Here is a 26,568-nt window from a genome sequence, read left to right as displayed (position 1 = left end):
CCTGTTCGAATCACAATGGGGGCGAATGTCATTGTGCTTTAGCCGAGGCAAAAATACAAAATTCTAGCTACTCATTTCACCAAGGTACCTACGTACCTGTTTTTAGGGTGAAAGAAACCACACCCTCTTAAATTTCATCTTCTATCTGGTCTAGGTTTACCTGAAATCAGTACTTGTTGATCTGTAGTCTCTTGCAGTGTATATGTATTTTATTGATTTTCAATTTGATATTCAAAATGTGTTTCGTTGAATGTGGGATTGCTGTTATTTTCGTATGCGTTGGATTATTCATGTTGCTGTCAGGCTCATCTGTAATCAACTCCAATGGGTAAGTTTTTATTTATGTACTTATTTCTCCGACCGACCGACCCACCCACCCACCCCCCGCAACAAAAAAATAATTGTTTTAATCTACCTACAAATTTTTTGTTGTTTTTTTTTCCTGTTGAAGATCGAATATATTACAGATATCATTATCCCATTGTCAGACGGATTTCAACGTGAGCAACAGGTAAATTTTTTTAATTTATTTTTTGTAACCCACTCAACAAAAATTGATTTTTTTTTCATTGACTGATTTTCTTTTGTTCAAGATCTAGTGTGTTCTTCTGTCCTACAAAATCCGGCAATGGGTAAGTTTTTTTCTTCATTTTATCTACTTTTCACAATCCTCCCTCCAAAAATCAATTGTTTTTATCAAATAATTTTTTTTGTTTTTGTTTTTTTTTCTGTTAAAGATCAAATTTAGTGCGGGTATCATTAAATCATTGTCAGACGACTTTCGATGTGAACGAAGGGTAACTTTTTTTAATTCATTTTTTGTGACCCACCCTACGAAAAATAGTTTTTTTTTTCATTGACTGAATCTTTTTTGTTTAAGATCTAATGTGGTATCAACACCATCAGTGCCCCAGAGAGGCTCCCAGTCAGTTGGAAGAAGGAGGCGACCTCGCCGAATAATTCGGAAAAAATCATTTGAATGATTTATATTTTTTTCTTTTCTAAAAAACTTTTTTTTTCTAAATTATTGTATCTTTTTTTATATTAAAATTGAATTTTAAAAACATCAACATTCAAAATTTAATTTTAATTGATTTTTATATTTTAAATAACCATTTTCTGCCTTTAGCTTAGGAGAATTTTTTAATTAAATCATCGAATTCGATTTTTTTTATAAATGGTACTTTCGATATATGTACAGAATAGCAATACCTACTAGGTATACTGTAGCCTATCTTGGAAAATTGAATTTTGAGGTATTTTTAATTCTTTTCAGCGCATAGACAAGAAACTCCTCTGTCCTCTCTGCAGAGCAATTCATCGTTACAGGTGTAGGTACATAATACCAGTCTGAAAATTACATCTACATAAGGATATGCACTTTCTAGCTTCATTTCCGAAAATCATTACTTAATACAAAGTTGAAATTGGAAAACCTCAAAAACATTTTTTTGGGTTAGATGTGCCAGAGCTTAGTCTAAGGAAAATTCGAAGCTGTGCAAATAAGTATTTACCTAACCCTTAAAAAATCTTTCCTGCAATTTCATGCTGCAAATTTGTAACCCTAATAGGTAATAACCCACTCACGCTCCTTATGAGCTATACTCTTAATTTTCTGTACTTAGATGTTGAATATGGACAAAGCTATAGAAACGTTTTTTCGGGGATATCGACTGAAAATTTTATAACCGACTGATGTATGAAAAAATACGAATTTTGCCGAATAAAATGACCAAGTTTTTAAAAGATGTGAATTGAAGATGAAGGTAACAATTTTTTCAATTGATTTACCCATTTATATGTAGGACGTAAATAGTTTCCATTTATTTTTTAATTTTTAGAAGCTTAAAATCTGTAATAAATTCTCTTTTGTAGAAGATAGGAACAAATTGACTCAAGCGAACAACTGTTCAGGTACAACCGTCTCGAATTTTTAAATTAACCAGCACGTAGAAGTTGCTCCATATGATCTGAATCAATTTTTGGGATTCAATGAATAAATTTTCCATCATGATCGATTTTTTTACACGGGGGTCTATTTGTGGAGCTAATAAAAATCATTTCGAACATGTTTGTTCATTTATGAGATCGTCGGATCGAATGTTGCAAAGTAATCGAGTTTGTTCGTGATTAATTTTTAATGCGGAATTCTATTTTCAAACTTATTTTTTATTTTAAACATGCTCGATCGTGTTAGATCAAATATTGCAAAAGTATCGATTTTTGACATGGAAGTCTTAATTTTCGGGCTAAAATAATCCTTCCTAAACATCAAAGCCAACTCAAACTTTAACATTAACTTACAATACTCCACTAATATGCAATCTACCCCTACAAATTTTGGTAATTTTCTTAATGATATTGACTCTAACAATATCAATATCCTACATTTCCCAATTAACCTACTACCACCCTGGCAAAATTACAATCCTACCATTGACCTCTCCCTAACAGAATTTAATAAAAAACAAACAAATCCAATAATTTTCAAAAAACATTTTCTCTGTCTTTTAAACAAATATGAAAAATTTAATCGAATATATACACAGATGGTTCAAAATCAAATCAATTTGTAGGTTGTGCTTTCACTCAAAAGGACTTTACCACTCCTATTGCTCTGCCTTCTCAATGCACCATTCTAACTGCTGAATTGTATGCAATAAAATATGCTATTTTATACACTACAGACTTCTTACAAAACGAAACTGTCATCTTCTCTGACTCACTCTCTGCAATCCTATCTATAAAAAATTATAAATCAAAAAACTCTCATCCCATCTCTCAAGAAATTGTAAATTTTCTTCAGTCCACCCCTCAGCTTCAAAATTTAGTGTTATGTTGGATCCCTTCACACTCTCAAATAGAAGGTAATGAAATTACTGACAAAACTGCTAAACAGGCTTTCAAAAATCTACCTATAGCAAACATACCAGTTCCCCTTTCTGACTTAAAATTACATGCAAAAAAGATCATGTTTGATGAGTTCCACTCCTACTGGTCCCAAATTCCTAACACAAATAAATTAAAAAGTATTAAAAACTCTGCATCATTCGGGAAAACATCTGAACAACCCAACCGTCGTTCAGAAGTAATACTAACTCGCCTTCGAACTGGACACTCTTTACTCACCCATCAATACTTATTCCTAAAACAACCTCCTCCTATGTGTTCCACTTGCAATGTTCCTCTAAATGTTCCCCATATACTCATACACTGTCCCATTTTCCAACATGCTCGCTCCCTCTTGCGGGTCGGGGGACCAGATGATGTGAAAAATATTGCCATAATCGAATTCTGCGGGCCAAAAAACATATACTTTGATGTATCGTAAGGCCATATTTGGTGAATTTTTCGACACCCCCCTTATGTCCCACCCCCCAAAAAATGAAAATTTTGAAAAATTTTGGTATCTAAAAATCATCTTACCCTTGGAGCATTTCGTCAAACTGCTTGAAAATCATTTTTAAATCGATTTTATAGCTTTTTATGCGAATTTAGCCCAAAAAGATGAAATTTGCGAAATTTGACCCCCTTTTAAACCAGTCTGGCGGGGCTTTGGCAGCACTTTAGGGTCGGCAGACCTACATATTCGGATTCAGCGAGAAAAATGCTATAATTTAGCACCAATTTGAGCCATCAGTTTTCTCGGGCAAAAGTTCAGAAAAATTGTGAACTTTTGAGCTTTCGCTGAGCTTTAAAGCAGCAGCTGCGGATCGGCAGACCGAGTGCTTTTAAAATAGGGGTATGTATACTAACTTTTGAGACCAGTCCCAGCTTTCAGTTATTTCAGGGCAATCGCAGTGGGTATAGCTCTTGGACTATTAATGAAGCCAACTCTTTGACACGAAATGTCCAATTTAAGAAATGAACCGATTTCGATGAAACTTGAAATATTACTAGGCCTCTACGATTCCTACATAGTACCTCAATTTTTGTCGAATCATTCATGAACGAATTGATGAATTTTTGGCGAATCATTCGCCAACGCATTGATCAATTCTATAATTTATTAATCGATTCGTTCGCGAACGAGTCACTTATACAAATTAATTCGTTCGCGAATGATTCATCAATAAATAAGTAAATGAATCGACTCGTTCGCGAACGAGTCACTCATAATAATCAATTTGTTCACGAATTATTCGTCAAAAATTATTTAATTCGTTCGTGAATGATTCACCATAAATTGAATGAGTCACGACTCACTTATACAAATCAATTCGTTTGTGAATGAAAGAATGATTCATCAAAAATTGATTAAATGAATAGATTCGTTAGCGAACCAGTAACTTATACAAAATAATCAATTCCTTCGCGAATGATTCACTAAAAATTATTCAATTCGTTTGTGAATGATTCACCAAAACTTAAGTGAATGAATAGACTCGTTCGCGAACGAGTCACTTATCCAAAATAATCAATTCGTTCGTGAATGATTAGTCAAAAATTGAGTGAATGAATCGATCTGTTCGCGAACGAGTCACTTATACAAATCAGTTCGTTCGCGAATGATTCGCCAAAAATAATTCAATTTATTCGCGAGTGATTCATCAAAAATTTAGTAAATAAATCAATTCGTTCGCGAACGAGTCACTTATACAAAATGATCAATTTGTTCGTGAATGATTCATCAAAAACAAAAATTGAGTGAATTATTCAATTCGTTCGCAATCGAGACACTTCACAAATCAATTCGTTTGATCACTAATGATTCATCATAAATTGATTAAATGAATAGATTCGTTCGCGAACGAGTCACTCATACAAATCAATTTGTTTGCGAATGATTCACCAAAAATTTAGTCAATGAATCGATTCGTTCGTGGACGAGTCACTTATACAAATAAATTCGTTTGCGAATGATTCATCAAAGATTGAGTTAATGAATCGATTCGTTCGCGAACAAGTCACTTATACAAAATAATCAATTCGTTCACGAATGATTCATCAACAAATGAGTAAATGAATCGATTTGTTCGCGAACGAGTCACTCATACGAATCAATTTGTTCGCGAATTGTTCGCCAAAAATTATTTAATTTGTTCGTGAAAGATTCACCAAACATTGAGTGAGTGATTCAATTCGTTCGCGAACGAGTCACTTATACAAATCAATTCGTTCGTGAATGATTCTTCAAAGACTGAGTTAATGAATCAATTCGTTCGCGAATGATTCACTACAAATTATTGAATTCGTTTGTGAATGATTCACCAAAACTTGAGTGAATGAATAGACTCGTTCGCGAACGAGTCAATTATCCAAAATAATCAATTCGTTCGTGAATGATTCACCAAAAATGATTTAATTCGTTCGCAAGTGATTCATCAAAAATTTAGTTAATGAATCGATTCGTTCGCGAACGAATAACTTATACAAAATAATCAATTCGTCCATGAATGATTCATCAACAATTGAGTAAATGAATCGAATCGTTCGCGAACGAGTCATTCATAAGAATCAATTTGTTCGCGAATGATTCGCCAAAAATTATTTAATTCGTTCGTGAATGATTCACCAAAAATTGAGTGAGTGATTCAATTCGTTCGTGAATGGTTCTTCAAAGACTGAGTTAATGAATCAATTACTTCGCGGACGAGTCACTCATACGATTCAATTCGTTCGCGAATGATTCATCAAAGATTGAGTTAATGAATGGATTCCTTCGCGAATGATTCACTACAAACTATTTAATTCGTTCGTGAATGATTCACCAAAAGTTGAGGGAATGAATAGACTCGTTCGCGAACAAGTCACTTATCCAAAATAATCAATTCGTTCGCGAATGATTCACCATAAATGATTCAATTCGTTCGCGAGTGATTCATCAAAAATTTAGTAAATAAATCGATTCGTTCGCGAACGAGTCACTTATACAAAATGATCAATTTGTTCGTGAATGATTCATCAAAAATTGAGTGAATTATTCAATTCTTTCGCGATCGAGTCACTTATACAAATCAATTCGTTCGTGAATGATTCATCAAAAATTGATTAAATGAATCGATTCGTTCGCGAACGAGCCACCTATACAAAGTAACCAATTCGTTCGCGAATGATTCACTAAAAATTATTCAATTCGTTCGTGAATGATTCACCAAAAGTTGAGTGAATGAATCGATTCTTTCGCGAATGAGTCACTTATACAAAATGACCAGTTTGTTCGTGAATGATTCATCAAAAATAGAGTAAACCATTCAATTCGTTTGTGAACGAGTCACTTATACGAATCAATTCGTTCGTGAATGATTCATAAAAAATTATCGATTCGTTCGCGAACGAGTCACTTTTACAAAATAATCAATTCGTTCGCGAATGATTCACTAAAAATTATTCAATTCGTTCGTGAATGATTCGTCAACAATTTCGAGAATGAATCGATTCGTTCGCGAACGAATCACTGTTGAAAACGGATCAATTCCTATACAATGGTTTCACAAAAGCGAATTAATCGTGAATGAATTAATCCGTGTCCGACGTCTGCGAATGATTCACGAAGAAATCAATCAATTTATTCAATCGCCAATCGTTCGTAAATGATTCGATTCAATTGTAAACAGATCAAAATTGCTATAATTATAAAAGTTTCAAAATAAGTGAATCAATTCGTTCGTAAACGATTTTTATTTTGAAGAAAAGTCGGTTTTCTCACGCCAAATGCGTGAGTGTTTTTTTTGTTTCAACTGAAGAGAATTTTCATTCCCACCATCTGGGTAATTTTTAAACTTCATTTCAGTGGCAACATTGCGATGGTTATTCGTCTTGTCGCGCCAAGTCTGGTACCGACCGTCACACGAGCGATTATACACGGAGTTATTCTAACTGTGCGGTAGGCTGTGGTTCGCGTATTACGTGTATGCTTTCGGAATTTCGAGTGTAATTAATTATTTTTCATTCTAAATATTTGTACGTATATTTACGTATATTTAATAAATTAAAAATCCGTCGTCGACGTGTATGTAATTTTTGCTCGCGAATGTGAATCGTATACGACAATGTGGTGTAGTTCTCTTCGGCAATAGTGCAGTAGTATTTGTATTAATGTGTAATATCAACCAGTGCCATACACATATGTTCCTTTCGTTTTTTTCATTCACCTGTATCTTTTTATGAATTTCGTATAGTATACGGTTTGTTTTCGTAATGTGATTAGTTCTGTGTCGGAAATTAAGTTATAATATCGTAGAATAAGTGTATGTACGAGTATTTATGCCTGAAGCCTATGCGAAGTGCGAATGAAATATCACGCAATCCGGTAAATGTATCGTGAAGTGTTTTTCGCCCAATTGGATACGCAAAGCGGTCGAAAAATTATTCCTTCGATTGACACGATCGAATGTGAGTTATTTACTCGTATTTTCTCTCATTTAATGTTATTTTATTGTAATTAAAGGCACCTAATAGATAGATAGGTATGTTTACTGGGACGCACGTGAAACAAATACCTACCTACGTACAATACTACGTAGGTAGGTATGATAAACGGTTAGTTGATTGGTCATACGAGTATCTACCTACCTAATCGAGTACAGTGTGACTTATTTTAATTTTAAAACTGCTTTATCAGTATTTTTTTCAGCACTTTAGAGTTCAGGTTACCTAACATCGTTTTATTTGGTGTGTTTGTCGTTCGTCCTATCTTCATCAGCTGATTCTTGGAATACCTGCGAACCTGAGCCACAAAGACAACGCAGAATGCAATTTCTCAATTCCATCATCTGATTAATGTACGAATGAGTCATCCAAAGCTCTTCAACGATGCCATCGATGGAATCTATCATCGAATACGATGAGCCCGAATATCCTGATGAAAATCTGCTGCGGTGTATTTACTCTACCTCTAACTCGAGCCTCGTCGATCATTTATTTAAATGACATATTCGACAACACTTTCATTTTTGTGAACGACGTGAACGTGGCTGTGAGGTTGACACAGATATTTGTATATTTCATCGATCGAATAATTACCTACTCGATATAAACCGAGACATGTTTACCTACCTTACACGCCACGAAATGGTAAAAAAAAACCACACAACAGAACCAGCAGGAGGTGGAAGAGAAGCACGAAGATAATGAAGATTTACTTGGCGTACATTTCTACACCGAAAAACTAATTTTTTCGTGTAAATTAATCGAATCGAAATTATCGTCGTCTGCGTATAAAACGAATTAATAAATAAAACACCTCGTCTCACCTCATCCTCGCCGCTGTTGTGGCCAACAAGAACAACAAAACAAAGACGCTATTGAGCTAATTGGCACGTAACGACGTTAATTAGACGTCAAAGCGTGATTTATTGTTGCCAAGATGAATATTTATCGTTGTGGAAGCGTCGCTCGTTCGTCGGTGGCATCGGTGGTCGTCTTCATCCTCATCGTGAAGAAAATACATTTACACCTCACAAACAGTGTACAGTGTGATTGTAGGAAATGTACTCTGGTTGACCATTTTTTTTTTACGACGAGTACCTCACACAACTGTGACCTAGATTTACTGGAGCTGGACACGATAGTGTACTGGAAAGCCGGTTACCAGCGAGATAACGCAGCTATGCAAAGCGACTATTACGGTATATGTTGATTTTTTTTCTACCTATTTCCAGCTCATGGAAAGGTAGACTGTACACAGAACAGTTCACCTATGATGAGCGTAGAATCGGTGGCGCTGAATGTTTAGCTAAGGTGCTAGAGCTGACGACTTCACACAGATCTAGAAACCAGTTTATAAAATGCTCGGCCGATGACGAGATCTTTCTCGGTCTTTGTTCAGCGACGAGTTACCTGTGTTGATTGCTTTGCTGGGTTCGTGTGCACAGTGCTGTGTTGCCACGAATTGCTCGATGAGTAATGCGAAGTGTGCTGGTGGTGGATTCCGAGCTCGATAATATTGTACATAATATACTACGAGTACCATCATCTCACCTTTATGTTGTAGGTATTCTTTCAGTTTCCATAGGTGATTCTCTATCGCGATGCAGGCTTCAGGCTTTCCATTTCCAATTGATATGTGAATTGCAGAATCACACACAGACAGAACAATGATCTAGCTCGATCTGTATCGATTTGTCGCTCACGTTCGACGATATATATTTTCTCGTTCAGAGTACATAGCATAGGTAAGCTAAGAAAGATAATAGATACACGCTATGTACGTCTACGTAACTATCTACAATACGTATATGTTTGTATCATAAGAAAGATACCTGTACCTGCTCGAGATGGATAACAATAGAGCCAAGAAACGTGTTAATGAACTTTTACGTCGACTCGTGTGTTTACTACTACATACGTGTGTGCGAGAGAATTCGAAAAATCCGATCATCAGTTTACTGATTCTTTGTATTCTTCGACGTGAAGAAAGATTTAATCGAATTTTCATCCATATAGTTGAAGGTATGCAGAGATGAATTTTTCCATTCGTATTCGTCATTCGAATACCTACAACGACGACGTGAGATGTACTTCTCGTCATACGTATATTTTATAGAAGCGAATAAACAACTCGTTCGGGTATTCCTCGTCAAACCTGAATATTTCTGCTGTCAATCCAGAGAAATCTGTACAAATTTTCGATATTTTTCGATTTCGATTCGTTTGAGAAAGTATAGAATTAGAAGCTGCAGTCACACTGTACTCGATTAGTTTTAATAGTACCTACACATAAGCAGTAAGTTATGATTATGATTTAAAAGTTCCAGTATACCTCTAAAGTATTCGTCCCCGTCCCCCCTACCCTGCGAAACTTTCGATTGAGACAGAAAGAAGGATAAGGATGAAACTGATCTAATTGATGTATTTCCAGATTTTGAAGGGTTATAGGTATGTAATGTACCTACATCAGGGTGTCTATCACATCGAGAGAGCCGAGATTTTCAAAACAGAAGTAAAATTTTCATTTCTTGGAATTTCTCATGTTCAGACCAAAAAACCGACCTGTAAATCTTATAGTCCGGTATATGACAATAGGAGTAATTGCACCCCCCCTCGCTGATCCTCCGGGACAACTTTTTTCTTAAAGGGGACATCCTAAAGAACATGTTAAAGCAAACTTTCCCAAAAAAAAGTTGGGCTTACTTACAAAATGGCGGTCATTTTGATTGACAGGTCAGCCGAAATAGCAGATTTTGCGTTTCAACATAGGACTTGCACGAAATTTTTCAAACTTTACAAAGGTAGATCGAAAGATCATGCAAAAATTCATTACCTGTCAAAATTTCAAGTGCTAAAGTGCGTTTTTCGATTTTTGGTGAATTTTTGAAAATCCAATTTAGGCCAAAAATGAGGGGAAAAAATCAAAAGTTTACCAAATTAACCAAGAAAGCTGAAATTTGGGATATACTCTACTTTCGACATACCAAATCGATTGGAAACGGTTTCAGCCTGTTTTGAGCAGTTCTGGAGCCTCGAGCAGATTTTTGAAACTCGAAATTTCCACAAAATTTCATCAAATCGAGGTTGTAAAGCTGAAATTTATTCTAAAAACTAATTTCAATACGCTACGAAATACTGCAGGTGAATTTCAAGTTCCTTTTGGAAACTCCAGCGACTTTTTGAAAATTTCTGAAACCTCCAGCAGATTTTTGAAACTAAATTTTCACAAAATTTCATCAAATGGAGATGGAAAGCTGAAATTTACTCTACACTCCAATTTTAACACCCTCTGAAGATGACTTCAGGTGGGTTCAAGTCATTTTAGAGCCTCCAGCGACTTTTTTGAAAATTACTGGAGCCTCCAGTAGATTTTTGAAACTTGACATTTCCCCACAATTTCATCAAACTGAGATGGAGAGTCGAAATTCATTCTGCAAACTAATTTCAATAAGCTACGAAGTTTACTGCTGGTGGATTTCAAGTCATTTTGGAGCCTCCAGCGACTTTTTGAAAGGTTGTATGGCGTTTTTTTTTGGAAAACTGAAATTTCCTAAATGTAGCTGGAAGCTTCAAAACCATTTGAAACCACCATGTAGTCTGCGAAGTAAATTTCAGCTCGCCAACTCCATTTGATAAATTAATGTTGCGGGAATTTCAAGTTTCAAAAATCTACTGGAGGCTCCAGTAACTTCCAAAAGTCGCTGGAGGCTCTAAAATGACTTGAAATTCTCCTGCAATACTTCGTAGCGTATTGAAATTAGTTTTTAGAATAAATATTTCAGCTTTACAACTCCAATTTGATGGAATTTTGTGGGAATTTTGAGTTTCAAAAATCTTCTGGAGGCTCCAGAACTGCTCAAAACGGGTTGAAACCGTTTCCAATCGATTTGGCATGTCGAAAATCGGGTATATCCCAAATTTCAGCTTTCTTGGTCAATTTGGTAAAATTTTGATTTTTTCCCCCTCATTTTTGGCCTAAATTGGATTTTCAAAAATTCACCAAAAATCGAAAAACGCACTTTAGCCCTTGAAATTTTGACAGGTGATGAATTTTTGCATGATCTGTCGATCGGATCGGTGGGGGGGGTGCAATTACTCTTATTATCATATTCCGGACTATTAGGTGCATATTCAGCATTTTGAATTGTCCTAATTTTTTTTCAGATCATCGCTCGAATTTTCGAATTTTAATTTTTTTGGACACGAGTCGATTTTTTTGCAAAAAGTTACAAAAGTGAAAACCCAAAATTTCAAGTGCTCAAATTCATTTTTCGATTTTATGGCAAATAAATTCAAACTTGGCCCAAAAATAGAATTTGAAAAAAAAAATTCTACCATAAATGACTCATTGGTTTGTACTCAATTTTTGACCTCCATAGTCGATTGGCGATGGTTTCGAACTGTTTTGGAGCCTCCGGTGGATTTTCGCAATCTTTAATTTTCAAAAAAACGATGAAATTAGGGTAAAAATGAAGTTCAGCCCCCTATTTTGCCCCGCTTACAGCTTTTTTGCAAAAACTGCGGAATTTGAAAATGTGCTGGAGGCTACAAAATGGTTCTAAACCATCAGAAATCGAGTTAGGAGGTTGAAAGTGTGGTACAAATCAAATTTCCGCTTTCTAGGTAAATTTGAGATTTTATTTTTTCCCATTTTTAGTTCTTTCAATTTTCAAAAATTCGTCAAAATTGAAAAATGAATTTCAGCATTTGAAATTTCAGCAGGCAATTTATTTTGGGATCAACAAGTGCCAAATAATTAAAGATTTCATACTTTCCAACGTGTTACACTTCCTTTTTAGCGATAAAAATTGCAAAAAGGTGTCTCTTGTTGCTACAAAAAATTTTCAAATGCCCAACTTTTTTTCCAAAAATTGGCCAAAAGTCTCGCTACGATACCAAAAATTGCTAAAAAGCCTTGTCAAAGTTTTGCTTTTAGCCAAAATTTTCTCAATTGAGTTACTTCGTAAACAAAACATTGTGAAAAAGTCCAATTTTTTGGCAAAAATTGCAAAATAGTAGATGCAAAAGATTTTCAAAAAGTTTTACTTTTTGATAAAAATTTTGAAAAAGTCTCGGTTTTTACCAAATTGCTCAAGAATGTTGCTTTATTTTATTTCAAAAAAACTAACTTTTTTGCTAAAAATTGCTACAGTTTCACTTTTTTCTCATAAATTACTAAAAACTGTCAGGTTTTGGCAAAAAAATACAAAAAGTCTCGGTTTTTGCAAAATTTTCTCAATTAATTTACTTTTTTTTACCGAACAGTTGTAAAAAAAATTCCTCTTCATCGACAAAAATTGCAAAAAAGTATATGTAAAAAATTTTCACAAGGTTTTACTTTTTGCAGAAAATGTAAAAAATTCTCGTTTTTTGATAAATTGCTAAAAAAAGTTTGCTTTTTTTAACCAAAAAATGCTAAAAATTGCGAAAAAGACTCACTTTTTTGCTATAAATTGCTACAAGGTTTCTTTTTATTCCCTAAAATATAGCTAAAAATTTCCAGTTTTTAGCAAAAGTCTCGATTTTTTGCCAAAAGTTGTGTAAAAGAGCGTATTTTTTCAAAAATGGGCAAAAAAATAATTTGTAGTATTTTAATTCCAATAACCTGTCAAAAAAGTTGAAAATCGGCAAAATCAAAATTCCAAATTCAATTTAGGAGGTCCAAAAATGCTGCTAAAAATGGCTGAATTTCTTATTTTGGAAATTTTGGATTTTTTCAGAAGAAAATCTTCCTTGAGAATCTTAATAATGTCGATCTTTTTCATGGGAGCCCTCAACAGTTGAAAAACAAAAAAATGAAAAATCGAAATGTTTATCAATTTTTTTGATAATTTTTCATGTCTGAGCACACAGCACAGGTAATCCAAATGTCCCATTTTTCAATAAAAAAAAACCTTCCTCGGTCATCCAAACCCAAACAGATGGTAAAATTTGATTTTCAAAAATTCACCATACCTAAATAGAAAAATCCTCTGAAGAATTTGAAATTTTGGCTCGTAATGAAAGTATTTTTGCACGTTCTCACGATTTACTAGTTTCGTTCGGTTCAAAAATTTTTCTGTCAGCTGGAATAATATCTTTCTCACTAGCTCGAAATTAATTTCGTTGTGAGAACTGAAATTTCAAAATCGTACTTAGTTCAGGTGCCAGCTATAGTTGAAATTATCAGAAAATGACCATCGACTTTATTTTTGATGCTGAATTGAGATCATTGGCACAATTTCTTGAAATTTTCACTCTCAATGAAATCGGAAATCCTCTCTCTAATTTGGGGTAAAATTTGTCCCCCCCCCCCCCAAAATTTAAAGTCATATTAATGTGATACTTACATCGAATATTATGTTTTCGAAAATATCTAATTAACACGAATATGACCTTAATTTTTTGATCCGAATCCTCTAAAACCCTTCCCCCTCCTCTCCCACGTCCATATTATCCTGTAAATATGCAAATACTGTCAATGTCATGCTACTATACGACTTCTGCGTCAAAAACTTCGTAATTATAACAAAAATGCAAAAAAATAATATTATTTTGATGTAAACTGAATGCGATAAAACATTAATTAGGTGCTTCTACCTTGGATTATTTTCCAAATAATGTTCCATCATTATCTGAATTTTGAAGCATTTTAGAACTTTTTGAATTTTTATTTTTTTGACGAGCACTTAAGGTCTACCAATTGAGAATACTATTAAAAAAAAAAAAAAAAAAAAAAAAAAAACAGGTGTATCCTAGCCAAACGTTCAAAACGTCGAATCCAAGGTTGCCATAATATACTATCGAAAATTTACGATCTTCTGAATTTTTTTTTCCTACTCGTAGGTAAACAAACACGGTATCTAACACGACGCCGAAAAATTTTCACCAAAAAGGAGATTATTTAGGTGAACACAAAGCGTATAGATATATTGTCAAGGTGCACATATTGTAATGTAGGTGTAGTGTGTACCGGTGTGTATAAATTTCAAGGCTATGGATACGCGAAAACGCCAGCCAACTCTTTAATGCATGGAAAAAATTCAGGTTCCCGTTAGAGTATGGTCGGTATTTTCTCTGCTCTCTGCTCTCTGCTCAGCTGTTCTCTGTTCTGCGGCTGTACGGTAATATGCGTACTCGTATGTTCATTATGCAACAATTGAGAATACGTTAAAATACATACAAAACGAGTACGACTGCTACATACATACAAAGTTTACATGCACGAGGATAATAAAACAATGGTCAATTCACGAGACAACCATTATTAATGTCACAATAAACCGTAAGATCATCACTTCGACGTAGAATTTTAATTACATTTTAAATAATTTACATTTCTTTCTGCCCATAAGGCGTGTGTGCGTTTGTTCAACTCTTGAGCAGGTATTCGTCTTGGGTAATCCTTTGATCGTATATCGTGGAAACATTTCTTCTCAATTGCTAAGGTTTTGGGCATTCGGCAATTATTTCATCATCACCGGTTTTATACTAATAAGGGAAGCAAAACAATTTTTGAAACCGACCAAGTTAAATCGAAAGAGCATTCAAAAATACATCACTAGTCAAAGTTTCAGCCTTCAGGCGCTGAAGAGCTTTTTTTGGTGATTTTTTTGAAAATCAAATTTGAGCTGGAAATGGAAAAAATCAAAACTTGCCAAATTGACAAAGAAGTCTGAAATTTGGTATTCATCCCTATTTTTGACCTCACGAATCGATTGGAAACAGTTTTGAACAATTTCCAGCAGTTCTGGAGCCTCCAGCATTTTTTTCATCATCATCATCATTGAACTTTGACCTGGTGAGCTGTTCAGCCCATCTGGGAAAATGTAGAAGAATTTGCTAGCCGATGTATCATCAAGTCTTTTCTTCGGTCTTCCTCTACTCCTCCTGCCAGTTGGAGTGTACTCTTTAACTTTTTGAGGGGACTGTTCATCAGGCATTCTGTCAACGTGTTTTCACCATTTCATTCTGTAATCTTTCACTCATCTAATGATTGGCTCTGCTCCTAGCTCCTTCAGGATGTCTTCCTTCCTTTTCCTATCTTGTCTAGTGTATCCTGCTGTAGCTCGCATGAATCTCATTTCCGCTGCGGTTACTCTGCTTTTTATATCCTTTCTCACTGTCCATGTTTCACTTCCATACAGCAGCATTGGTCTTGCCAGTGTATTGTAGATTCTTATTCGAGTTTCAGCTCTGACTTTTCTTGGAGGTATGGCTCGGTTTATAGCACCGCTTACTCTCAGGAATTTACTGATCTTAAGTTGTGCATCAACTTCTCCTTCATATGACAGCTCACATCCGAGATATTTAAAGCTTTTAACTTGTTCCACTGACAGTCCATTTACAACAATTTTACTGCATATTGGCTCTTTCCCCTCAAAGGCCATTACATTTGTTTTTGACGACAAGATTCTCATTCTGTACTTATCAGCTACTTTCTGAAGGTTGTACATTGCTCTCTATAAGTCATCTTTGTTGTCAGCAAAGACCACCTGATCATCAGCAAACAGCAGGGTATTGACATGGGTGTCGTTGATGTCTAGCCCTTTTAGCTTGGTTTTCAGCCATTCTTTAATCATGTCATCAAGGTAGATGTTGAACAGACTACATGACATTGGGCATCCCTGTCTTACTCGTCTTCTTATCTTCTTTGCTTCTGACATGTTTCCAGATCTTACTCTTATTACATTATCTGTGTATATTTCTTCAATTAAACGTACTATTTGTTCATTCACTTCAATTTTCCTCAGGATTTTGACACAACTTCTTCCTTCGTACTCGATCATACGCCTTCTCCAGATCAACAAAGCACATGTGGGTGTCTAGGTTGTATTCTCATCTCTTCTCCATCAGCAGCTTTGTTGCATATACCCCATCTATGCATGATCTTGCCTTTCAAAATCCATTTTGGCATTCCAATATTAATGGCTCCGCATGGCTCTCGATTCTTCTCGCTAGCATCTTTGCAAGTATTTTGTGAGCAGCATTTAGTACGCTAATTCCACAGTAGTTTCCTAGGTCATTTCGGTCTCATCTTTTGAAGATGGGTATTACAATTGCAGTGCGGAAGTCTTCTGGTATGGTCGCACCTGATAGTATTTTATTGTAGAAAGCTAGCAGTCTCTTCTTAATGGTTATTGTGGCGTTCTTGAATAAGTCTGTTGGTAATTTATCACTTCCTGGGGCTTTTCCATTTCTGGAGCTTTTCAAGGCTCCATCTAGCTCTTCCCAAGAGATGGCTGATTGTTCTCCTCATGGTTTGCCACTTCAATTTCATTGTTGGGATTACTCCATAGGTTCCCATAGTATTCGACCATTTTTTCACAGTCTGGTGGGGCAATGTTGGCTCTGTGTACCTTATCTTATGATATTCTTTTGATTATTTTGTACACTTTTGGTTTTAGTTTATATGTGTCCCTCTCCATGTTTGCCTCAAACCTTTCGTATTGTTCCTGTCGTGTTTCTCTTATCATCTTTTTTGTCTTGCGGCACTGTTCTTTGTAGCTTCCTTTGTCTTGAAATTTCCACAAAATTTCACCCTATGAAATTAAAACTTCTTCCAACTCACCCAATTTTTTCAACTTTTTGCCAAGATTTTTCTTTCAGTGGGGGAAGGGAGGCACCCCCACACCCCCCCCCACTGGCTCGTTTAAAACGACTCTGGCTGGAGTGCCTTTTTTGATTTTTTTGTGATTTTTTTGAAAATCAAATTTGGGTCAGAAATGAAAAAAATCAAAATGTCTCCGAATGGTGGAAAGCTCAAATTTAATATACAACCTATTTTTGATCTTACGAATCGACGATTGGAAACGGTTTCGAAACGTTTGAAGCAGTTCTGGAGCCTCCAGCAGGTTTTTGAAACTCGAGATTCCCACAAAATTTTCACCCAATGAAATTGAAAACTGAAATTTACTCAATACCCTCATTTTAATATTCTGAATCGGTTGGACATGGTTTCGAGCCATTCTAAGAGTCTCCGAGTATATTTTGAGAATTTCAGATTTTCAAAAGTGTCATAAAATCTATCCAAATCTGACCTTCGTATTACACTTCCATTTTTTCAAAATCGGTTTCTGCTGTCCTACTATTCGCAAACGATCATATCACTTCCGATGAAATCATTCACAAACGGTTCCTACTTTGTACATTCATCATTGAGGATTACGTGATTCTGAAACGATGCTACATTCGAACCACTGTCAAGGAGACAAGACCAATCCACGTTAATCAAACCATCTTGCAACGATACAAAGAATCCTATTAATAAATCGCGAGTTTTTTTTTTCACTTCACCTATCACAACACGTACAATCGTCTATAAAATTGATTAGGCGAGTACTCGATACTCGACGGAAAAACCTTGTGTGGAAACAGAAGAATAGAGGCAGAACTCGATCAGCTTACATTAGCTCATTTCGGTGAAAGCTATAAATAGTTTCGGGCGAACCACGCAATATACCAGGGTATATAATCGCGACAAATGAAACGTGGCGTCGAAATTGATAGACGACAAAGTATAGGTATACCTAAAATAATAGGGACATGTATTCGGTTTCACATTCATACTACTACGACAATAGATGATAGACCCTATAGAAGAGGATGTACTCGTAAGTCATACGTACGATGGGTAAACGTAACATCTGCGAAAGAAGGAAATTACCGCACAAAAGGCCAAAGGAAATTTTCGTAACCGAATCTTTTTTGTGGAGTTGCAGGGCGCGTGCTAACGAGAGTCGACTGGACTGGAATTTTATGAAAGAATTCCTAAAAGACCGGAAGTACTTCCGGAAACATAGGGCGGTTTTGTAAGGTTTCCCAGGTGAATATTTATATACCTACCTACTCGTGTAGTATACGTTTACATATTATTATGCTCGTATTCGTGTATTTTTTCAATTTACAAACAATGGGTTCTCATTTGCGAGCATTTTTTGTTTCAGTATCGTCGCGAAGCGGACCATGATGGCGCCTAATAATACCATCAACGAGAGACCAGAAGCTCATACGCAGTTACTTATTTCAATTTCAAGCGAAGATGAGCAAACAATGCCCAACACTAATCAAGATTTATCCGATAAGACACCGAATACGAACAGGTAAACTTATATAGCATCTCTTCCTCTATATTTTGATATTTTTCAATCGAATGCTTGCTCACCAATATCGATTACTTTCAATATTGAAAGAATTAGCAGAGTGATTACGACGATGATAGCGATACGGATTCGGTTCGCGGTTCTAGGAAGTTGAAGATGGATGGATAATTTTTCTACTGGATCAGTGATTCCTAAAAAATCATAAAAAAAAAAAAATTGAAAATAATGAGACGTCTAGTGAAAAATGATTTGCGAGGGTAGTAAAATGTGTAGGTATCTGTGATCCATTTCAAACTTTACAAAGGTAGATCGAAAGATCATGCAAAAATTTATCACCTGTCAAAATTTCAAGTGCTAAAGTGCGTTTTTCGATTTTTGATGAATTTTTGAAAATCGAATTAAGGCCAAAAATGAGGGAAAAATCAAAATTTTACCAAATTAACCAAGAAAGCTGAAATTTGGGATATACCCTATTTTCGACATGCCAAATCGATTGGAAATGGTTTCAACCCGTTTTAAGCAGTTCTGGAGCCTTCAGCAGATTTTTGAAACTCGAAATTCCCACAAAATTCCATCAAATTGGAGTAGTAAAGCTGAAATTTATTCTAAAAACTAATTTCAATACGCTACGAAGTACTGCAGGTGAATTTCAAGTCATTTTGGATCCTCCAGCAACTTTTTGAAAATTTCTGAAGCCTCCAGCAGATTTTTGAAACTTTAAATTTTCACAAAATTTCATCAAATGGAGATGGAAAGCAGAAATTTACTCTACACTCCAATTTTAACACATTCTGAAGACGACTTCAGGAGGGTTCAAGTCATTTTAGAGCCTCCAGCGATATTTTTGAAAATTACTGGTGCCTCCGGTAGATTTTTGAAACTTGAAATTTCCCCACAATCTCATCAAACTGAGATGGAGAGTCGAAATTCATTCTGCAAACTAATTTCAATACGCTACGAAATTGACTGCTGGTGGATTTCAAGTCGTTTTGGAGCCTCCAGGTACTTTTTGAAAGGTTGTATGGCGTTTCTTTGGAAAATTGAAATTTCCTAAAAGTAGCTGGAAGCTTCAAAACCATTTGAATGTAGTCTGCGAAATAAACAGCTTGCCAACTCCATTTGATAAATTAATGTTGCGGGAATTTCAAGTTTCAGAAATCTACTGGAGGCTCCAGTAATTTTCAAAAAAGTCGCCGGAGGCTCTAAAATGACTTGAACCCTCCTGAAGTCGTCTTCAGAATGTGTTAAAATTGGAGTGTAGAGTAAATTTCAGCTTTCCATCTCCATTTGATGAAATTTTGTGAATATTTAAAGTTTCACATATCTGTTGGAGACTCCAGTAATTTTCAAAAAAGTCGCTGGAGGCTCTAAAATGACTTTAAGCCACCTGAAGTCGTCTTCAGAGGGTGTTAAAACTCTGAAAACGACTTCTAGTGGATTTCAAGTCATTTTAGAGCATCCAACGACTTTTTTTGAAAATTACTGGAGCCTCCAGTACATTTTTGAAACTTGAAATTTCCTCAAAATATCATCGAACTAAGATGGAGAGTCGAAATTCATTCTGCAAACTAATTTCAATACGCTACGAAATTTACTGCTGGTGGATTTCAAGTCGTTTTGGAGCCTCCAGGTACTTTTTGAAAGGTTGTATGGCGTTTTTTTGGAAAATTGAAATTTCCCTAAAGTAGCTGGAAGCTTCAAAACCATTTGAAGACACCATGTAGTCTGCGAAGTAAATTTCAGCTTGCCAACTCCATTTGATAAATTAATGTTGGGGAAATTTCAAGTTTCAAAAATCTACTGGAGGCTCCAGTAATTTTCAAAAAAGTCGCTGGAGGCTCTAAAATGACTTGAACCCACCTGAAGTCGTCTTCAGAGGGTGTTACAATTGAAGTGTAAAGTAAATTTCAGCTTTCCACCTCACTTTGATGAAATTTTGTGAAAATTTAAAGTTTCAAAAATCTGCTGGAGACCTTAGGAATTTTCAAAAAGTTGCTGGAGGATCCAAAATGACTAGAAATTCACCTGCAGTACTTCGTAGCGTATTGTTAGTTTTTAGAATAAATTTTAGCTTTACAACTCCAATTTGATGGAATTTTGTGGGAATTTCGAGTTTCAAAAATCTGCTGGAGGCTCCAGAACTGCTCAAAACGATCGATTTGGCATGCCGAAAATAGGGTATACCCCAAAGTTCAGCTTTCTTGGTCAATTTGGTAAAATTTTGATTTTTTTCCTCATTTTTGGCCTGAATTGGATTTTCAAAAATTCACCAAAAATTGAAAAACGCACTTTAGCACTTGAAATTTTGATAGGTCATGAATTATTGCATGATCGTTCGATCTACCTTTGTAAAGTTTGAAAAAGTTCGTGCAAGTCCTATATTAAAACTCAAAATCTGCGATTTCGGCTGACCTATCAATCAAAATGGCCGCCATTTTGTAAAGCTGGATTTTATTCTAAGAACTAAATTCAATACGCTGCGAAGTACTGCAGGTAAATTTCAAGTCGTTTTGGAGCTTCCAGCGACTTTTTGAAAATTCCTGAAGCCTCCAGTAGATTTTTGAAACTTTAAATTTTCACAAAATTTCATCAAATGGAGATGGAAAGCGGACATTTACTCTACACTCCAATTCTAACACCCTCTGAAGATGACTTCAGGTTGGTTAAAGTCATTTTAGAGCCTCCAGCGACTTTTTTGAAAATTACTGGAGCCTCCAGTAGATTTCTGAAACTTGAAATTGCCACAACATCAATTTATCAATTGGAGTTGGCGAGCTGTTTACTTCGCAGACTACATGGTGGTTTCAAATGGTTTTGAAGCTCCCACCTGCTTTTAGGAAATTTCAATTTTCCAAAAAAACGCCATACAACCTTTCAAAAAGTTGCTGTAGGCTCCAAGACGACTTGAAATCCACCAGCAGTCAACTTCGTAGCGTATTGAAATAGTTTGCAGAATAAATTTCGACTCTCCATCTCAGTTTGATGAGATTGTGGGGAAATTTTAAGTTTCAAAAATGTACTGGAGGCTCCAGTAATTTTTTAAAATGTCGCTGGAGGTTTTAAAACGAGTTGGACCCACCTGAAGTCATCTTCAAAGGGTGTTAAAATTGGAGTGTAGAGTAAATTTCAGCTTTCCATCTTCATTTGATGAAATTTTGTGAAAATTTAAAGTTTCAAAAATCTGCTGGAGGCTTCAGGAATTTTCAAAAAGTTGCTGAGGCTCCAAAACGACTTGAAATGTACCTGCTGTACTTTGTAGCGTATTGAATTTATTTTTTAGAATAAATTTCAGCTTTACAACTCCAATTTGATGGAATTTTGTGGAAATTTCGAGTCTCAAAAATTTGCTGGAGGCTCCAGAACTGTTCAAAACGCGTTGAAGCCGTTTCCAATCGATTTGAGATGTCGAAAATAGGGTATATCTCAAATTTCAGCTTTCTGGGTCAATTTGGTAAAATTTTGATTTTTTCCCTCATTTTTGGCCAAAATTCGATTTTCAAAAATTCACCAAAAATCGAAAAACGCTCTTTAGCTCTTGAAATTTTGACAGGTGATAAAATTTTTGCATGATCTTTCGATCTACCTTTGTAAAGTTTGCTAGTCCTATGTTAAAACGCAAAATCTGTGATTTCGGCTGACCTGTCAATCAAAATGACCGCCATTTTGTAAGTAAGGCCAACTTTTTTTTGGGCAAGTTTGCTTTAAAATGTTCCTTAGGATGTCCTCTTTAAGAAAAAAGTCGTCTCTGGGGATCGGCGGGGGGGGGGGGTACAATTACTCCTATTGTCATATGCCGGACTATTATCCCCCCCCCCCTCATTTCACAAACGCTCCAATTTGGTCAAAAATATAAATATTCAATTTTGTGGTACTTTTATTTTTCAATATTTTTAATGTTGCTATTTATAAGTTTAAATTTTGAGACATCCTTCTAATTAGACCCCTCCTCTCTCGAAAATTCGAATATTCTGAAAAAAAATTGAACTCGAACGTGCCATATTACTTTTTAACATTATGAGATGCACCAGATTCAAATTCTTGGTTACTAATTTTTTTCGTAAGACTCTCCTCACCTTCGTCTAGCTCCAATTTCTTGAGAAAAAAAAATTAGAAATTAGTCTAGGACGTTTCCAGTTTTTTGAGTACTAAAATTGAACGAATTGAGATGAAATCAATCTTCAATTTGTTTTTCGTCGCGTTGTAGACCAATTTATGAGATTTCAAAGATCGATATCGAAAGCGGCTATCAAATAAATCCGACGACGTCGAAATCATAACTAACGGTAATATTGCCATCTTAATATTTCATCGCGAGTCATTTCCCAAAGTTTAATCGTTTTTTCTCTCGATAAATAATAAGAACGAGATGTGTGGTAATAATTCATCGAGTGAGTAAAATCCTTCATTGTCGGGACCTCATGGACCGCTTAGAAGGTGCAGGGCGATAATTGAACTGTACTTAAACTTCTATACTATATTACTTTTAATGACGTTTATATCCGTAATAATAATGTCCTATCTGTCTGTTGTGTATTTACCAAAACTACCGTATACTCGTATTATAGAAAGTCTTCGAGATTATAAAGGAGACATTATACTTTTTACTCAACCGATATTTTTATGTACTGTACTGTACATATTGACTGGCGTCTTTTGTAATGCAAATATGGTATTTTTTTTTATAGCCAATGCTCCAGTATGTCCGATGGTGAAAGTTACGAATGCTATGGAGAAGGCGAAATAGATTCTCCTCCTGTTAACCAATTACCTAGGTGAGTCTGAGTCGTGTTAAAACGACGAGTACATTTTTACTAAATACTTTTGTTACGTACCTATATAAATAATGTACATATGTCTATGTAAATGTACGTGTATAACAATGTACCTAAATAACTACATACATATGTATGTAGGTACCTTCAATTTGCAATATTTACATTATTTATTTACATTTTATGTGCATAAGACTCCTAAGCCTTCTGTAGTTCCTTATATTGCTATCTGGGTGCGTATTAATTACCTCACAATCAGCAATACGTCGATTTTCAAAAATGTGTGCATACTACGTGTAAGCATAATAAAAATACTCGTGATTGGAATTCTTTTAAAAAACTGGTTTTCTTCCCGATTCCAAACAGTGTGTTGGAGGTATTAAAAAAAAAAGGTTGGTGCGATAATGAGTCATATATGTAGGTAGGTACTCGATGATGACGAATTTCGTAATTCAAATATTTCAAGTTTTTTTCATCGTATAGTACGAACGAGCTCGTAGCTCGTAATACTTATACATACCTACTATAGGTGTGTTACGAGGAAAAAAATTATTCCATTTGGTATTTTTGAAACTTATCTGTGAACTAATTCCAAAATGCGAGTATATGAGGAAGAGATATGAAATATGACCCTATTTGAACGATTTTTCTTCCGTTCCTGAATAAATACAAAATATGTGACATGAGTTTACTCGTAGGTAGGTATCTTGAATATTTCGAACAAACGACTTTCAACTTTTGAGAAAGTATTTTAAAAAATACGTAGTGGTTGGAAATCCCTCCCCTATTCTGTTTTGGAATTGGAAGAACTATACATTTTTGAGCCCAAAAGATGATAATTTTTTGTAGGGATGACGATTATTTTTTCAATTTTTGAGTTCGAATGAATGCAATTTTGTTACACACATAAGTACATCATGGCAGGTTGGGTAAATGGGTATTGCTATTTATAATACAATCGAGATTCTGTATAATGAATCGCATTGCGTTGAGAAAAGTCTTCGTTATGTTTACAAAATTTCTTTTGTAAAACGTCAAAACATCTTTGCATTTATAAATTATCAAACAAGCTGATTTTTTTAAAATTAGCGTGCCGAAGTTTATTTTGAAGAAATTCTATCGTTTTCGTTTATAATCGTCGTTTTCATTTTGTTGGGGGGGGGGGGGGTCACGAGCGTGACCCTGGATTCGTAAATCTTTGAAAAAATATCTTTCAAGTATCATCTCGAGAAAAAATAATAATGAAAGCGTTGAACCCGGCCCAAAAGTTACTATATGTAGTCCTCTTTCCAGAAATGCCACTCTGGCAATTCGCAGATGGGGCTTTTAAGCACAGCGAAAGCTCAAAGTTCACAATTTTTTTGAACTTTCAACTTGGAAAGTTTTATGGCTGAAACTGGGGGATTCTTATAGGATTTTTCACGCTGAATCCAAATATGCCGGTCTGCCGACCCCTAAGTGTCCCCAAAGGGGTGCCAGAGTGGGTTAAAGGGGTAAAAATCGCAAAAAATGCTGTAGTTTTTCAATAAATTCTCGTAAAAATCAAATAGATGACAAAAAGAGGCGAATTCTTAAAGGATTTTTCGCGCTGAATCCAAATATGTCAGTCTGCTAACCCCTAAGTGCCTCCAAAGGGGTGCCAGACTACTTTAAAGGAGTGAAAAAGGCAAAATATTGAGGTTTTTCACATCTTAGGCGCATAAACATAGCATTATTTGGTACCTAATCATTTTAATCGAATGTGGTTTGCGAACATAATTTTTGAAAACAGCATAAAATTCTTGTAGACATCCATACGCGAGGTGCTCCACAAAAATTTTCAACCCTCTCCCCTCATATTTACCCCTCGAAATGGTGTTTTTCAACTTATTTTATGATTTTTAACAATGTATATTTCGCTAGGTACATTTTAGAAGCACGTTTTTTCGATGTATTCTTAACTCTAGAACATCATATATTTTTTCAAAATTTTTGTTTTGGTGGGCCGCGATGAAAAATTGATATAATAAGTCGTAGAGGGGGTAAAATAGGAAATTCGGGGAAAATAATAGGGTGTCATTTCCGCATGATTCAATACCGTTGAGCACGAACATGACCTCAGATTTTCGGCTAGTTTACACGCATCTCATCTCCTCCACAGCCTTCAACCCCCCCCCTCGCTTCAATTTTCGCTATTTTTGAAATAGTTACTTTGAGCTTTTGTTTTACACTCACACAGCCCCTCCAGAACCTCATCTCCCTTCTAAATTTCCATTATTTTCAACATGGAGCTACTTTTACAATATTGGCGTCGTTTTCATATGAACCGAACTCCCTGAACGCAAAGATGACGTCAGAATTCGTTTTAGTTTCATCCAGCGCATCCGGAGCCTTGGCTCCTTTCTAAATTTCGACTATTTTTGAAGTTAAGCTACATACTTTTACAACATACGGTATCGTTGTGATTCGAACCGATTCTCCTGAACACGTAATGGCCTTGAATTTTGTGTTATACTCATCAAAAAGCCCTGTCTGAACCTAAACCTAAGCTCGATTTCTATTATGTATATAGTTTTGAAGTGGAGCTTCATTATTTAAACCCACTGAATAAGAAAAAAATATAGGTATAATATGATGTTCAAGAGTCAAATATACATCCAAAAAACATGCTCCTAAAATTGTACGTCGCGAAATCCACATACATTGTTAAAAATCATAAAATAAGTTGAAAAACACCATTTCGAGGGGTAAATATGAGGGGAGAGGGTTGACAATTTTTGTGGGGCACCTCGCGTATGGATGTCTACAAGAATTTTATGCTGTTTTCAAAAATTATGTTCGCAAACCACACTCGATTAAAATGATTAGGTACCAAATAATGCTATGTTTATGCGCCTAAGATGTGAAAAACCTCAATATTTTGCCTTTTTCACTCCTTTAAAGTAGTCTGGCACCCCTTTGGAGGCACTTAGGGGTTAGCAGACTGACATATTTGGATTCAGCGCGAAAAATTCTTTAAGAATTCGCCTCTTTTTGTCATCTATTTGATTTTTACGAAAATTTATTGAAAAACTACAGCATTTTTTGCGATTTTTACCCCTTTAACCCACTCTGGCACCCCTTTGGGGACACTTAGGGGTCGGCAGACCGGCATATTTGGATTCAGCGTGAAAAATCCTATAAGAATCCCCCAGTTTCAGCCATAAAACTTTCCAAGTTGAAAGTTCAAAAAAATTGTGAACTTTGAGCTTTCGCTGTGCTTAAAAGCCCCACCTGCGAATTGCCAGAGTGGCATTTCTGGAAAGAGGACTACATATAGTAACTTTTGGGCCGGGTCCCCAATTTCAACCCCCTCGTACATTTTT

At 35.5% G+C, this 26,568-nt stretch overlaps 2 protein-coding genes across 7 annotated transcripts in view; both read left to right on the top strand.

The window, feature by feature from the left end:
- The first annotated feature begins 41 nt into the window (after positions 1–41).
- LOC135834259 (uncharacterized) lies at positions 42–1,070 on the top strand. Its single transcript, XM_065348100.1, has 5 exons — positions 42–328; positions 452–511; positions 594–632; positions 738–797; positions 881–1,070. Exons 1-5 carry the CDS (start codon positions 237–239, stop codon positions 981–983), a joined length of 354 nt encoding a protein of 117 aa, XP_065204172.1. The 5' UTR covers positions 42–236; the 3' UTR covers positions 984–1,070.
- Positions 1,071–6,796: 5,726 nt separating this feature from the next.
- The window catches only part of nuf (rab11 family-interacting protein nuf), a 93,815-nt gene continuing 74,043 nt past the window's right edge, over positions 6,797–26,568 (top strand). For 5 of the 6 annotated variants that reach the window (XM_065348097.1, XM_065348096.1, XM_065348094.1 and 2 more), the window contains exons 1-3: positions 6,797–7,335; positions 18,297–18,452; positions 23,138–23,224. In XM_065348097.1, the coding sequence (XP_065204169.1) occupies positions 18,316–18,452; positions 23,138–23,224 (224 nt within the window). In that variant the 5' untranslated portion in view covers positions 6,797–7,335; positions 18,297–18,315. Of the gene's footprint in view, positions 7,336–9,098; positions 9,117–18,296; positions 18,453–23,137; positions 23,225–26,568 lie in introns of those variants that run through there. The other variant, XM_065348093.1, reaches the window with a different exon arrangement.

This window comes from Planococcus citri, chromosome 2 (genome assembly GCF_950023065.1).
Source record: "Planococcus citri chromosome 2, ihPlaCitr1.1, whole genome shotgun sequence".
Taxonomy (NCBI): Eukaryota; Metazoa; Arthropoda; class Insecta; order Hemiptera; family Pseudococcidae; genus Planococcus; species Planococcus citri.
This window is presented reverse-complemented; position numbering and strand designations above follow the sequence as displayed.

What these genes read in the sequence shown, in the direction of transcription:
- LOC135834259 (XM_065348100.1), top strand. Translation starts at nt 237, where the DNA reads ATGTGTTTCGTTGAATGTGGGATTGCTGTTATTTTCGTATGCGTTGGA. An exon ending in TCTGTAATCAACTCCAATGG is followed by an intron (nt 329 to 451) that starts GTAAGTTTTTAT and finishes TTCCTGTTGAAG; the next exon opens with ATCGAATATATTACAGATAT. An exon ending in GATTTCAACGTGAGCAACAG is followed by an intron (nt 512 to 593) that starts GTAAATTTTTTT and finishes CTTTTGTTCAAG; the next exon opens with ATCTAGTGTGTTCTTCTGTC.